Source organism: Micromesistius poutassou (genome assembly GCF_964030765.1).
Source record: "Micromesistius poutassou genome assembly, chromosome: 6".
NCBI classification, from domain to species: Eukaryota; Metazoa; Chordata; class Actinopteri; order Gadiformes; family Gadidae; genus Micromesistius; species Micromesistius poutassou.
This window is the reverse complement of record NC_140276.1, coordinates 4163134-4179357: the sequence shown is the minus strand read 5'-3', so window position 1 is coordinate 4179357 and position 16224 is coordinate 4163134. Positions and strand designations below refer to the sequence as shown.

The 16224-nt window shown below is 45.4% G+C and overlaps 2 protein-coding genes across 3 annotated transcripts in view; both read right to left on the bottom strand.

The window, feature by feature from the left end:
* Window positions 1-10716, bottom strand: part of LOC311344756 (PDZ and LIM domain protein 7-like) — a gene marked incomplete at its 3' end in the record, with an annotated part of 13277 nt that extends 2561 nt beyond the window's left edge. The window contains exons 1-6 of the mRNA XM_084469103.1: window positions 10694-10716; window positions 10399-10472; window positions 3770-3822; window positions 2955-3198; window positions 1688-1868; window positions 1014-1134 (exon numbers count right to left, since the gene is read on the bottom strand). Of these exons, the coding sequence (XP_084325229.1) occupies window positions 1014-1134; window positions 1688-1868; window positions 2955-3193 (541 nt within the window). The 5' untranslated portion in view covers window positions 3194-3198; window positions 3770-3822; window positions 10399-10472; window positions 10694-10716. The remainder of the gene's footprint in view (window positions 1-1013; window positions 1135-1687; window positions 1869-2954; window positions 3199-3769; window positions 3823-10398; window positions 10473-10693) is intronic.
* Window positions 5326-16224, bottom strand: part of LOC311345473 (PDZ and LIM domain protein 7-like) — a 20544-nt gene continuing 9645 nt past the window's right edge. For both annotated transcript variants that reach the window (XM_084469878.1, XM_084469879.1), the window contains exons 4-9: window positions 12063-12090; window positions 8644-8660; window positions 8289-8330; window positions 7539-7693; window positions 6981-7017; window positions 5326-6300 (exon numbers count right to left, since the gene is read on the bottom strand). In XM_084469878.1, the coding sequence (XP_084326004.1) occupies window positions 6204-6300; window positions 6981-7017; window positions 7539-7693; window positions 8289-8330; window positions 8644-8660; window positions 12063-12090 (376 nt within the window). In that variant the 3' untranslated portion in view covers window positions 5326-6203. The remainder of the gene's footprint in view (window positions 6301-6980; window positions 7018-7538; window positions 7694-8288; window positions 8331-8643; window positions 8661-12062; window positions 12091-16224) is intronic.

Here is a 16224-nt window from a genome sequence, read left to right as displayed (position 1 = left end):
CCGAAGTCAAGCAAACATCGGGGTCCATCGTGGGCTTTTGGCAAAGCCTCCGCAGACGATACGACCTAACTATTGGATGGACGTCCTGTTGGGGTATTTTATTTTCTTAGCATATATCTTGTAGCTTAAGTTTGGTAGCTAAAATCACATTTTCAGCAATAAACATGGCACTGTAAGCACAGCCTGTTCTGTTCTCCGCAAAAAGTGATTCCCTATGTGTTTTTTTGTATTTTTAGAATAAAGGAGATTGGTGTAAGTACAATGCCAGAATATCTAATGGCAAAAAATATATATTTCTTATTACAGATTCCCTTTTATACAAATAATGCATGCGCAATATTTATTCCACAGTGGAGCATGGAGTTGCATGGAGAGCATGAAAGCTAACCAACTGCTAAACACAAAGTGCTTCAATGTTTCAGTAATGTACAAAGTCAGTCGTTGTGTTCAGACAATACTGAAGGCAGGGGTGAATCTGCACAATATGTGTCTTTGTTGCGTAACACTAGGATATAGGGTCTCTAATCAATACGCTCCGATACCGTTTATACACTACGGCGTATTGGTCTGCAAATATGGATCCGTATACATGATAAATGAGATGCATACATAACATACATTTAATGAATGCAACATTAGAGTGTGAAAAAGAGCATGGCAACGGCTGAAAGCAAGTGGTGGGCACACTGGCGTGAATCATGTCGGCTGACGGATGTTGTTGGTGTTTGGAGAATCGATAAAGAATTGAAAAACCAAATAATATGTAACACAAACCCTCAAGTGCATACTGTTGCTATTATAGTGGAATAGCAGACAGAGGATTGTGTTAGTTAAACTCCCCACAGGCCAGGTTTATTACCGAACACAAATGTCTCACCAAAGCTTTTATGAAGGTAACAATATCATCTCTCTGTGTGACAAATGAAAGCGTGTTAATGTATGTGCGTGCGTGCATACGTGTGTGTGCGTGCGTGCGTGCGTGCGTGCGTGCGTGCATGTGTGTGTTGGCGGACCTCTCTCGCAGTAGGGCTCTCCCTCCTCCATGTAGAAGGCCTGGTTCCTGATCGGAGCCCTGCACGCCGCACACTTGAAGCACTCCACGTGGTACGTCATCTTCAGGGCGTGCATGATTTCCTAGAGAGGGGACAGAACGTGATCCACAGTTCACAAATCCATTGACTTTCAAGGGGTCTGAAGCTACCGAGCCCTCACTCCGTTTGTTACTCAAGTCCCTTGAAAGTGAGGATTAATCCGATCCGGTCGGTGTGAGTTGTATATTTAGACGGACATTGTACATGGAGATGGATGGAGCTTTGGTTGCGGGTTAGACTAGACTTAGAGCGGTGGTGAATTGTACGGTTATCCAGATCTACCGCCATGCAGTGTTTGCTCTCTTGCTCCCTCTGAGCCGTGTACGCCAGTTAGCATATCCCGGTGCGGGGATAACAACATTATACAAGAAGAACAACAACAAGAAAGAAAGGGAGAAAAAAGATGGAGTTTTTTGACGAGGAAGTTGACAGAGCAGACTTCGAAACGGGTTCCCTTCGGAGGTCCCTCCCCCTCTCTCGCAGCTAAACCCATGTGGCTGAAACGGCGAGCCACCGGGGCGCCCCGAATGAACCCTTTTTGAGGTCGGGGGGGGGGGGGGGGGGAGGGAGGTGGGGGGGGGGAGGTGCTTACTTACCCCAGCGATTTTCTTTTTGCACTTGGCGCAGTTGGGCGCGTATCGGTTGTCGTAACACTTGGTGCAGAACACGGAGCCCCTCTCCTCGAAGAAGCCCCCTTCCTCCAGGACCACCTTGCACTGGGAACACGTGAACTCCTCGGGGTGCCAAGACCGCCCCAGCGCCACCAGGTACCGTCCCCTGGAGGGCCCCCACACACACACGCACACACACACACACACACACACACGCACACACGCACACACGCACACACACAGTATGAGGTGTGATAAGAGTTCTACATGGCTTCCTACTTTAGCCTGGGGAAGCAATGACCGGAACGGTAATGGAAATGTCAGAGGCAAACAATGGCATGCAGGATTAACATGACACGGCCCGAGAGCCAGGATCACTTTGTCGAATGTAAACAACGTTTTGAGAGTCTTTGTGGAGATATTCATCGGTTCCATTGGTAACCTGACTGATGAATACATGTTTAAAAGCCCTAGTGCGAGAGAGGTCAGCGCACACACACACACACACACACACACACACACACACACACACACGCACACACACACACACACACACACTCTTTCCTTTGTCAAAACGGTAGATGTTGTAGTACACCTGGATTCCCCTCCTGGGATTAACGACAGCTTATTTTATGTTAACTTTAAACCCCGATTGCTCCCTTTTGACTCGACTTTCACCAGGAGCATGTAAATCAAATTGACCAGACTTGTTAACAATAAATAATACGTGTCAAAATGACTTCCTTGTCCTGTTATGACCACAATAAAGCGATTTATAGAGAAAGATTCACTGGGTGGATTGAATTGTGGATGGGTGTGTTTTATAAGTAAATAGCTGCAGTAGAAAAGTATCATCGTGCATTTTTTTTTAAAGCATATACAGTATACCCATAACAAAACTAATAATGTCCCAGATTATACCACAACACAGACTAAAGCGTGTTTTGGGACATATTACCAAAGGGAAGTGTAAATCTCTCCTCGAACCTCATTTGTTTAAATTAGCCTCAATCCAGGGCCCATCTGCTCCGATTTACCTCCACACTTTACCTCCTGTTGTTTAACGTCTATTCTTATTCACTTATTTATCGTGAGCTGATGTTTGCACACTGAGCTGAGGGGTCACCTTGAGTGTGTGGAAAAGCACCCCCAAATAAAACATTATTATTATTATTATTATTATTATTATTATTATAGGGTACGATTACGGCTATCCTCACAGAGAGTCCAACATGGACGGGGAGGGTCCCACCTGATGATCTTGTCGCAGGCCCCGCACACGGGCGTCCGGCCGCTGTCCTCGGGGGCGTGCTGGGCCGCCTGCAGGATGGAGCTGCGGTTCTCCATGGGGGTGGGCTGCACGGGCTGCCGGTGCTGCGTCACCACCGTGGAGGTCTTGTCCGGCCGGTAGCGGTCGGCGAAGCCCGGGTCGGTGACCCACGGCGGCCGGCAGGACGGGCCGGAGCTGTCGGGGGGGGCCGCCTGGCTCATGGATCCTGGGGGACCCAGAGAGAGAGAGAGAGAGAGAGAGAGAGAGAGAGAGAGAGAGAGAGAGAGAGAGAGAGAGAGAGAGAGAGAGAGAGAGAAACGCTGTCAACCACCAGAGCCGATCGATCAGGAGGAAAAGGGTGTGTGGAGGGGGCGGCTTCGACCGTTACTCATTCAGACAGAATGGGAGAAACGTGTTTAGTTTTGTTTTTTTTTACTATGCGCTAACACATACAGAAGTTATAGATGTGTACTTTGTTGCAGAGTCTTTGTATGCACCGCTTTTGGCGGTTCATTTAATATGGGTGTGCTAGCTAATAGCATTCTACTTTTGTTGATTAAGTAGCTCATTTACATTTAAAACAGCTACATTGCAGCTCTTGATGCACACAGATATATGCTTTGCTAAGCGATATGGAGAGGTTTCTTTGGAAGAGTTCTTCAACTTTCATGGTTATGAAATGTCCTGGTCTCTTACTATGAATACTAATGATTCACTGGCATGCACTGGATTCACTTGTACTGTAGACATAGTTGGCTGGTGATTCACATATTTTTCAAAGACAACAACACACTCACCAGCAGGTTTATCTGGTGCCTGGGTCTTGGCAGTGGACTGAGTTGGCTCAACACTGTGAGAAAACACAGACGTTTCAGTGAACACATAGTAAAACATGCCCGTTAACCACAGCCATACCATAGCAACAATATCCCAGGTGTGCCATGTACAATTATCAGAACAAGTGGTGTACGGCAGCTTTCTGATTATTGACTTGTTTTCCTTTGCTTTGTGTAGTGCTGTTTGTTGGAGTAAAATGCCATGGCTGTATTGTCTCATTATGAGCCAGCCAGGTGATTGAAGAAGCATTTGTCTGAGGGATAAGAAATGAATAATGTAATCCACGGCAATCAATGTGTAATAGCTCGAGCTGTGTATCCTGAAAATGCTTTAATAGTTTTTGTTTTGTTTCCTTCTCAAAACTTGCTAACTTGTTACTGCTCTAAAGATAGAACCTTTCATTAAAAGTATTGACTGGAATCATTCAGTCTCCCACCCAGACCGAGAGAAAAATACTTGCTTGGGAAAACCTTTTGATTGCACTATTCTGCTACTGTAAGTAAAGTTCTGTTCATAATTCATACAAGGAACTTTTGTAAAAATTTAGAAAAAATAAATAAAAGAAAGTGGTACGCCCACAGCAAGGATCCCTGAACTAAACTCTAGCTATCTCCTTTCAATTATGGGGAAATCAAAAGGCCTCATACTGGGAGGCAAACACAATGAGCTCCAGAGATCTGATCTTTGAGTGCGAAAAAAAATAAATAGCTGGGCCTTGGAGGCCTATGATGTTTACACCATTCAAAAAGTCATCAATTTTTTAATAATAGAGGGAAATTAAATAATTTTTCAGAGAGAAAGATTAAAGAAGAGATGTTAAATAAATTATCATTACTAACGCCGTAGCCTTGCTCTGCACCGGCTCTTCTGAGGCCTGTTTACCAATTAAATCTAATCAAATGCAATATTTATCCTGATTGGCAGAAAAACTCTATTTTCTTACCCTGAGCAAAGTCCTTGGAAGTTACCCGGTTGGAGGTCATCTATGTTCACATGTGTTCACTACTAGAACCACTCCTAGCTCTGAAAATACCCTCTGTCTAACTGGGCTGTTTATCTCTCACACCTGTGAGAGATATCGCTGTGGTTGACGACTTTGTTAGCGTTCATATGGCGGTTCAAGCTGTACAAGACGCCATAGTCTAAACACATTGTGTTTACACAACTCGTTCCCATTTGTTTTGTAATTTACAGCTCAGTTCTAAAAGACCAGACCCTCCCTAGTCCCACTGTTGGCTCCAAATGTGGAATGATTCTGTGCCAACTACAGTCCAACTACTACTCAAAACGTGACTTATTAAAGGCTCCCTCCTGCCTAGTCCAACTCCACGGTCCGTATGTGACTTATTTAAGACTTCTGTGGTGTAACATTCTGTTCAAAACATGACTTATGAAAGACTTTCCTTCTGTAGTGTAACAAACTGTTCAAAACATGACTTGAAAGACTAACAGTCAGAAATAGAAAAGAAAAAAGTGGAAAAAAAGAAAATAAAGGAGAAAGACCAGAAAGCAGAGGGTGTTTTTTCTTTCAGAGTTTTATATTTGTTTGATGACAGCAGAAAAATAAAACAAAAGTACAGACTGATCTTGTCGTTCTCTCTCAGTGCTTACAGACGCCTACGTCAGGATGAGGGGCTCAGAAATGGAAAACAGTGCAAAATGAAGAACTCAGAATAACACCTAACACAGAGCTAGAGATAGAGAGCGGGAGATAAGAGGGAAGGTGGGGGGCGAGAGAGCTAGACAGCAGCAGGATAACGAAAGGAGGAAGAGAGAGAGAGAGAAAGAGAGAGAGAGAGAGGAAGCTTACAGATGAAAGTCAGGCCCTGAACGAGGTAATCCAAGAGGAATAACAGGAGCAAAAACCGGTGCTTCCTACAGACGAGACCCTCTCCTCCACTCCCCCATCACCTGTTCACAAGCACTTTGAGTAGCAAAAGGCACGACAAGGAGAAAGGGGGTACGAACACAAGGTGCACCAAAAAAGTGTTCACAACACTCACACCACATCAAACTTCAGAGACGGATTTCCGTTACCTGTGCTCAGTATGCCAGTTCCCATCTTTTTGGGCTTTGACATATAGGCTGCATAATATATATTTCTATTTTCTGAATTATTTTCTATTCTCCCCTCCTCACTCACTTGCATTATTCATCCTTTTTTTTCTATCACTTTTCTATCCCCCCTCCCACCTTCCTTTTAATTTGTTGTTGAGGGGACATTTCTTAAACGCCCGTGGAGGGGCCGGCTATCGTCGTTGTCGTTTGTCGTCATCGTCGTGGTGATTCTGGTCATTGTGAGTCACTGCGGCGGCGCTGAGCTGATGCTTTTCTAGAAGGCTCCGGAGCTCCGCCTCCCGTCACAGCGACGCCTCGCAGCGGGGGGGACGCTGCTCAGGACTTGATATTGAGAGCGCGAGCGGACCTCTCGTGGTGCCAGTCCCTCAGGCGGGCGTAGCGGGGGCTCTGAATCTCCGTGAGGAACTTTTCCCTAACCGCCGCGACGCACCGGACGTAAACAAGGAACAGACGGGGGTGGGGGGGGGGGGGAAGGGGTGGAGGGTTGGACAGGGGGGTGGGGGTGAAGGGAGGGCAGAGAGTCAGAGACAGAATAATTACGGGAGGTTAATGTAAAAAAGGTGAGGAAGAGGCCGACAGAACATTCTGTTAAAGTCGCACACGGCAACAGAAGAGACAGCGGGACATGAAGTCAACCAATAAGCAAAAGCAGGTCAAACAAAAAGCTTATAGAAGAAGATAATGAGTTGAAAACAAATATGTTAAAACTACACGTAAATATATATATATAAATATATATTTGAGTGAACAAAGGAGACATCCGTGACATTAAGTAGCCAGTGGCCGTTACCAGAGACTATTAATAATGCAAACACGACAACACGACAGCACCTTCATGCGTCGTTTTCAAACCCAATCCTGAATGACAGGATCTGCTAATTAATGAAGGAGCCCTTGGGATCTGGCTAGGAATTAGTATTCTCCACACAACTCAACACAAGCATTAGAACCCCAACACAACACAGGCTCGGGGGGGTATGAGTGCAAATGGCTGCTGGTGTGAAACACACGCACACGCACACGCACACGCACACACACACGCACATACGCACACACACACACACACACACACACACACACGTTGGGCGTTACCTGGCCCTCTTCATGTTTTCATCATCTGGGTCCTGCACTACGAGAACCAGGAGAGAGATGCATCAGAATGCCTCACTCACAAGCACAAAAATGTGTTTCTGACACACACCGACACACATACCTGATGAAATATCAATGACAGGACAACCTGTCCTGGACTGATAAAGCTATCCAGCTGTTGATTCCCCTTTTCTGACATCGGAATTGTTAAAGTGATTTTAAAGCCGGTCAGAGCCGAGTTGGAATAATGAATAAAACCGTAAATAAGTTGTCTTGAGAAACAACTTCTGTTGCCCCAGTCGGTAGAGATCAGATCAACGAATAATGTATCTATAAAATCTTCATGACCCTGTCTCCATCCAGCTTTTCCTTTTTTCCTTCTCCCTCTCTCTCTCTCTATCACCAGGCATCAATCCCTTACTTATTGTCTATGTCCATCCGTCCATCTTCCTTAAGAACCTCCTGCCTCTTTCCCCTCTCTCTCTCTCGCGCTCTCTCTGTGTCTCAGTGTCTCTCTCTCTCTCTCTCTCTCTCGCCAGACCTCAGGCCCTGACTTACTGAAGTCGGTTCCTGTGAGCTGGGCGAGGATGCGGAAGGAGCGGGATTGGGTGGTGCCGGTGCGGGGGTGCCAGTCCTGGGTGTCCTGAATCAGCCTCTTCTTGCTGCGGTCGTTGGGGATGAAGCAGGGCAGGTTCTCAACCCTCAGGCCGTGCCTGGACACACATCGGGTCGTCAGCGGCCACCACAACAACAACCCCCCCCCCCCCATGCACACCAACCAATCAGGTGATGGTTGATGGCAACAGGGAAACCAAACGCATCATGCCGACTGTTAGCGTGCTCATCAAGCTACAAGCTAATGGATGCTAATTAGGATTTCTCCAGGGACGCTGTCTGACGCACACCAGTAGGCGTTCATCCTGAGTGATTGTACGGTTCGCTTTCATTTAAATTAACGAAAGACAAGCCCTCGGTGCAGTAACACCTGCACTCATGTCTGAGGCAACAACATAGAAAAATGTTTGCATGTATTTGTAACCACCAGCTTAAGCTGAAGCCCCGAGTAATTACAGTGATCAAAACCGCTCGTAGAAGACAAAACACGATTGGTTAACGGTGAAGCAGCGACGCCTTGCTTGGTCCTCTTCCAATGTTTTTTTTCATCCTGCGCATATCAATTTGGCAGTGAAATCCATATCAGTTCGTTGAGCCAAGGTCATCTCATCAATTCGGCCCCCACGGCCCCTAGGATGGTCATAACATAATGTAGAAAACAGCTAAGTAGGCCTCCATGCCGAAGTCGCTTACTTGGACATAGGATAGATGTCATCATAGAAAGCAGCCTCGACCCTATGGGACAGACCACAGATCAGGGTTGGAGGTTGGGTCGTCAGATGGTGGAGCAAAAAACAAACTAAGTACTAGCAGGCCATTTTTTCTCCGTTTTGAAACAAAAACTCATGGAATTTTCCGGTTCTTATGTACAGTATGACTGCCGTGGTTGACATGAAAGCCTGTAGGCTAATTGGGATCAGGCAGAAAGCAGCCGCACAGGTGCAACTCAAGGATGGAAGTTATATGAAAGGGAATAACAATTTGACAGGCACACAAGAACTCATTATTCTGCCATCAGACGTAGGAACAAAAATAGTATTTTACTGACTTGTCGGGAGCCTCCATCTGCAGAGTTAAAAAGAAACAGAAAGAAAGTGGGGGGGAAACAGGGGAAGAAGAATGAGGGTCAGAGTTCAGTGTTTTGCGAAAAACAGAATGTGTCAAAATATGACAGCAGTTGCGCACAATAGAAGAAGAAAAAGAGGGGTTTTTGGGGGGGGGGGCGGGATGCAGGGCAACATACACACAAAGGGTGACGGAGCAGACAAGGCTGTTATTGTCGACCGGGCGGCATAATGGAACACATTGTGTTGGCGTCAAACAGCCTTCTGCACTCCTTTAGCTTGTCACTCACACACACACACACATGGCCCGGGCTCGGTTCAGAACCTCCAGGAACTCCACCTAATGCCTGTTCGACATGTCCTGTGCCCCCCCCCCCCCCCCCCCGAAGAGTTATGTGAACAGACGTGACATTTGCCACGGAAACCCTCAACAGGGTTCACTGTTGTCCCAGCACTTCAAATATTGCCAATCGGGGCTTTAATACACAGTCAATAATGGTAAATGTCACCATGAGCATCTTGATACTAGCTATAGGGCTTCACAGAAAACATGGCATTGAGTCTAGCTCAGGACTACCAGCCATCACATCCGGTCTGCCTATGTTCCCTAAATGGTTTGCAAATGGTCTGAGGCCGGGGGAAGTCACATTTAGGGCCCTTTTTTTGTTTCATTTGAGTACGTTTTTGTTTTTTTTGGAGGCAGGAATGAGCTCGGCGACACAGTGGAACATCACACATCTGTTTGAGGTCTCCAAGTAAGGCAGTAAAAAGTAATACAGCACGGCCACAGTAAGAGCGCCATGAGAACTCAGCGGATTTTATGCGAGGCTTTTCCGAGGCTAAAAACAGCAACAGACATTTGGCCCGCACCACGAACCAGATCACTAACGACTCCCCGACCACCGAGGCCACATTGACCCCTGCCGAAGGTACAATATGACCATTTCATGTCACACTGTTTGCAATGCAACTGCTTTTTGAACCATTCTAAAAATCCTCATAAAAAAATCCCAAATAGCCCCCATTCTGTGGTGATTCCGTGTGAACAATTATTTTAAAGAGGAGTTTGAATTGCCACTTGATCACTTCTGATGAGTCCTGTGGCAGGACCTATAAGGTACAACATTAAACACTGCATTATGGCTTCATTCCTATTCTGGTCTTCAAATATAGCGAACATTAGTGGGGAATTTACAAAACCAAAGCCTCATATACCCCAAAGAGTCTTCAAAGCATGGTGCTCTCCTTTTAACAACACGTTACGATTGCATTACGATAACACTATTTTTGGAATCTGCATTTTGTTCATATTGGATGTTTGATTGTTAACTATTAGCCAGTTCCATATTGGTCGCCAGTCGTTTGTGTTTTCCGCCGTACGCATAATAAAATCCTAATTAAAGTAATCATAAATCATCACATGTAAATGTCCTTTGTGCTTATTCCAAAACTTTTTTCGTCCCACAAAATTACAGTTGGAGCAAATATCTGCGGTATAATAAGTTTCTGCTACATGCAAGAAGAAGTCGCTCACAGACAGTGGCTGGCACTTGGTGGGTGTTTTGTATCATTGCTGGCTTTGTTTTGAATAAACCACCTACTCCTTGGGAAAAAATAAGAATTGCTTTCTGGTATGCTCTGCTGTGATGCTGCTCATTAAAGATGATAATCAGCTTGTTCTCTGTGATTGATTTAAATAGCTGGCAGAGATAATGGCAATAAACCCCTTTTGTAATTACCTGTGCCATCGCTTTGGCTACGTCTCCCTCTGCATGTTGCTTAGTGCTCAATGTACACACAACCTCCCCGGTAGCTGGGGAGGAATAATGTATTAACTCATTAACTACCAAACGAACAGTTTTAAACACAAACTTCCCTTTGAGATGTTATCAACATTGATATTCTTTCCTTCCCCCCCCCACCCCCTCATAATATGAGATGTGATGTAATATGAATGAGTGAAATGCAATAGGGAAAAAGAAGAAAAACACAGGGCCCATGTCTGCTTCCAAAGCCAGCTGTATATCCACCTACCCATTGCGTGGCTGCTGTACACTGCCCAGACCATGCGAGTGCTGAGTGTTAAGCTTAGGGGAGTAGGCCACAGGCTTAATAACAGGGCCCGAATTGCCACTAGCACCCCCTGCTGCAAATGGTCTGGCCATCTTGTTAATGGCCGTGCTGGGGGCAAAGGAGTATTTTGGCTGAACCGAGGCGCGGGCTATTGAACCCTGTATGGGTGGGAACACAAACAACACAACAAAAAAAAACACAGCAGCACATCACAACATGCGATTAGGATTTATCTTTGAAACACGCACACGCTCGCACAAAGAGACAAACACAAAAACACAAAAACACACACTCAAAACAGTCAATTATTTTTTTCTGATCCTTTTTTGGCTGTTGCACAATCCAAGACTTCACGTCATGGACCATAATCGTTTTTCATTCAGCAAATGAATGCCGCTTGCCTCAAGACTGTGCTTTGTCATAGCTAGCCGACATTTGTCTGTGCACGGAAGAGTGCCTAAGAAGTGTGAAGACAAACACGCAGCATTGTCTGACAAATATTTGTTTTGGCAGTCGGCCCAGGAACGGGCCAGAATAATCTGCCTGCGCCGTTAGAAATACTTCGGCACGAGACACGGTTTGAGGTGATACAATTAAAAGATGAATGACAGTCGGCGTAAAGACATTTCATGCTGAATGTTAAGCGCCTGCTCCCTATATGGAATTCTTCCACCTTGTGGACAGCTTGGGTTCTAGCTCATTTGCAGAAGAAACATAGTCTTATGCACAAACGCTTTATCACACTGCAGGGGCCAGAATGACATGAGCGTGGTCCGTTTGCTGAGCAAGTCCGATCCCTTGCCCCAAACTGTTTTCTGATGTGTCCGATGATAGTGATTTACTCCTACTCCTCAAATTAAAAACTTCAGACGTGATATTAGGGATTGTGCAAGGCATCACTTGACATGGCACTCCAGGATGGCATTTTTATATATGGCATCATTCATATCCACAAAACAATCCCCTTTCCCCCCCCCCCCGGCCGGCCCAGGAGATGCTTTGGTGATGCATGGAACACACAACTCCGAGAAGACCTTGGGAGTTGATTGAATCACTACGAGTTCAATCACAAGACGACATAACATATTGTTGAGGATGTCCAAAAGCAGAGCTTAAGTGCGGGTGAGGGGCGGAAGACTTTCAAATTGCATCATCCGTCAAAATAGTCGGGCAGAAGACCCTGGGGAGTGGCAGGGGTCTCTTCCCGGAGCAGGCTACATTGGACGGCCTAATTCATTTGGACTCCTAACCACGCTGATCACGCTGATCACATCACCGGAGCATGCCAGGGCGCGTGCGGACCACGTGGGTGAGCACACACACATCTTACCTTCTGCTCGCCACCGGCGTTGAAAGCCCTGGAAGAGAAGCAGAGAAAAAAAAAAATGGTAATTAGAGCAGAGAATTGCACCAGTCTGATATTTAATTGAACTCTGATTTAACGGTCCCAGTCATAGGTGCTGTAGTGATCACAGCTGCCCTTGTGAGGGGGGGGGGGGGTTGAATCAGCATAAAAAGGAAAGGCTGTTCATGGCTCAGGATGTCATGAAACTCCCTGGCTAAATCCATATTGCATTATATTGCAACTCAGTGAGGCTTGACTAAATTAAACAGCTAAAGGGAAATGAATACAATGTGCATTGCTTCTACGGTCTGCGTTATATGTGCACACGTTTTGTAAAACACAGTTCTCACTCGTCAGACATACAAAGGTGCTGGCGAGGTAAAGTTTCTTGAACACCAATGCAGACATTTGGTTCAGCAACTAACTGGCCACTGACCAAAACCAAGCCATTTCATCATCGATGGGAAGTAATTGTTTGGTTACATTTTTGTTTGAACTGTTTTAGTGCTTTTGTGCAAATCGCGACAGCCGTGTCAAAATACAGTCACACTGTTTCGTGGCACATTCACAATCAGCACATTAAATAGCTATTAAAATTAGCCTCTTTTCTTCTCCCTCTCGATGAATCGCATGAATATTTATCAGGTGTGAAGTGCCAACTTGTTCGTTTGTATGAAGGGGAGCAGCAGCACTTTGCATCTGGGTACAATTTGCCCTTAAAATGTGTTGTGTCACTGGCGTATAATTTGTCTTCAGTTGGAAATTACGTTAGTTCTGAGGAGGTAATGCAAACACCAAATCATCTTAATCAATCTCGGGTATTTTTTCAAATCCAATGGGCCCTGCACTACCTAGGCCTAATGAAAAACAGATTCATTCATCAAGCAAATTGCAATATTGCCTAACAATGTTGTAAACCTCCACCCCCCCCACCCCCCCTGTCCCAGGTTTCACATTACTCTGGAGTGCGGTCCTGGACTAGAAGCACAACATCAAACTGGGCTCATTAGAATGATATTAACATAGCATTACCAGTAAGCAGTGAGCCTTACTGTACGTAATGTCTGTCACCCGCTTCTGTCACAATCCTCTAGACCGCAGTATGACGAGGCAGGCCTGCTGTCGAACCAGTCATGAGACCCATTGTGTCGGGTGGCCACGTGGGAAGACACACACTCGCACACGCACACACAGAGAGAAACAGGGGACAGACAAACACAACGGACTGTGTTTCCTGTAACCGTTAGGCTAAATGTAACCCGTTGCGTCAGCCGTCCGCTAATGGAGCATTGTTGAAGACAGGATGACAACACAAACCAGCAGGGCCTTACAGATAGGGGGAAGACAGTGACACAAATGGGGAGAGAAGAGCAAGCGAAATGCAGCGGCGTAAAAATATGTGTATGACAGACCCATTAGAAACCGATGACAAGTTGAGCCAGTGTGACATTCCTCCCTTCGTTAACTGAACTTGATTGTCGTTGCTTGGAAACACATTTTGACAAGTCAGGCCCCAGGGGGAAGAGAATGCAAAGCATTGGTTTTTATGCAGAATGAAATGGGACAAAAGGAAAAAAGGGCTGAGATAGAGCTGGCTGGCGTCATATTTCTTATGGGGGAATTGCATCAAAATGAATAAGATGAGGGAATTAATTTCTGGGAATATAGTAGTGTCGGATAATGGAGCAGCGGACACCCCCCCCCCCCCCGGGCTGTCACCTAACACTTGAAGTATCTTGAGGTTGTTTCCCATACCTTTAAAGAATCACTTACTCTTACTTTCCCTGCATGTGCTCCGCCTGAGTGTTTGCCGTCAGGGAGATATTTCACTCGGGTTCCCCGGGGACCCGCAGCCCCCCGCTCATACTACATGTTAGAAAAGGTCACTGGCAGAGGAACACTTGAAATATGGGCTAACTCTCTCCCCTGGGATGAGAAAATGATTGAGAATGGGAGCGCTGATATTAATTGTGCGCCTACACTTTCCATTTTGGGCAGAAGAAGATTAAGTGAAACAGGGCGAGCGGCCGGGGTGGAGCGAACGCGCACCGGACAAAATCCCTCTCATGCCAATTTCTCACGCTGTGTCAAAAGAAAAAAGAGAGAAAGAAACCTGCATCAAGTATGCATTAGAAAAAAAATGCTGATTCGATGTTTGCAAAAAGTGATAATACATTATGTTCTACAACTACTACGATACATAAGAGTTAGAGCCAAAGAAAAGAGGATGAGACTTCAGTTAAGACCTATACACTTTTCTTTAATATTGCCTCTTGAAAAAGAGGCAATATTAACAGATTCTGTCTCCCAAAGACACTAGTGTCACGCTGACTCATACAGCTTGGTCAGGGCGATCACAAATAGGCCAAATAAGGAGAGAACCAGACGAGCGATTGAGAAGGGCTTGCTATGACATGGAATCGATTCAGATGAGCCAATAAGCTTCCCATTTGTTATTTCCAATGGCTTTTTTTGGGCAGATATCCTTATAGAGATGGACTGTTGCAAATGGAAATGTCTAGCAAGCCGTTTTGTTGATGTAGAGATCGCGGGTGACTTGAAGTTCATGGTTTTTTTTTGAGCGTGTCACGGTTTACAAGGCAAGTACCCAAGTTTTTGCTACATTAGAGACAATCCCTGAAGGCGTATCCAGTGTCCATCTCATACCAAACAAATGCAGTACATCACATATGTGTTACATACCTGCACCAAACAGTCTTCATAATAGAGTGTGTGGCAATGTCAATATTGAGTTTGTTTGTTTCAGTCGGTTCTAAAGAACGTTGTTGTTCACCTAACCCCAGAGCTGTCCAGCCAAAGGCAGCAGGGGCTACATATCCAGATAAATCAGATATAGGGGCCTATGACAGAGGTGTCACATCTGACACGCACACAATAACCAACCGGTGCCCACCCGTCACCCTGTGACTTCATCCTGTCTACAGTGTATCTGAGAGGGTCTACCGCGACACCTCAAATCTGTCCTGCTCTGGTTTTATTGCCTGCCCTCCCGACTTTCAGTCAGGTGTCCCATTTTGTCTGGAAAACACTCGTATTCGTTTTGCCCTTGTTGTGAAAAGGAAATAAATAAACAAACCAACAGAAAGAAATACGCTGCCAGATTTTCCGAAACCCGGGCCTGTTTATATTCTAACTCCACCATCGGGGGGGAGAAGACTTTGATCCCGAAAGTCCCAAAGAACATTATGCCAGGCAGACGTATTAAAAAGAGTCCGTCGGCAGTGAGCACAGTGGACCTCTCTTAAAGGAAAAGGGACCTGCTGTGTGTTTTCACTTTCAGTCATAGCCTTGACAAGCCCTGGGCCTCTTTAAGCATAACAAATATCTGCAATTTACCGCTTGAAAGCACCACGGTGAGTCTCACGGGCCTCACCTTTGCATTTTGTCCAAGTCAATACCCTTTCGTTTTTCTATCAACTTCTCCTTCATATCGAGTGCCAAGGCATCTCGTGAGGGGGGGTGGGGGGGGGGGGGAGCTTTTTTGTTATAATTAAGCTCTAGGTAGGGAAAAAAATAATTTGGCTAGTTCTTCAGAGATACTTCAGTAAGAAATTCCTGGCAGGAGTCATGTGAGTAGGTACAGCACAGACGGGGGACAACTTATCCAAAACTGATTAAAATAAAACTTGTGGAAAATTACATTTTCCTTGTTTCAATTTTGATACAAAGTGCTTTTAATCTCCCAGAGAGATTTCCCTCCAATTACATTATGAAGTGGATTCAACATAGGGCGTTACTCAACGTTCCCTATGTAAGAAATTATTCAAAAGGAAATTTGGCCCGCTGCTATGTTTACTAATCGGATGTTTAAAAAGGCATCTCCGAAATTGAAATGCAGTTGGAGAGTACTTTTGTTTGGTGCTGGGATACATGTTTGACACCTACCCTATCTCTCCAATGCAGGAAAAATAGACCCGGTCCAAGTCATGGTTATTTTATGATGAAATATGCCGGATAAAATGGCAATACTGTGGCAATTTATACACCTTAGTCAAGAGGTTAGTCTCAGTGGAAGCACACAGGGGTCGTGAGCATGTATGTAAGCCAGTGTGTTGGTGCTGGCATATATGTAAGCCAGTGCATATTAAGTGCCAGTAAACCCCAAAATCATGTAGTTTTATTATTA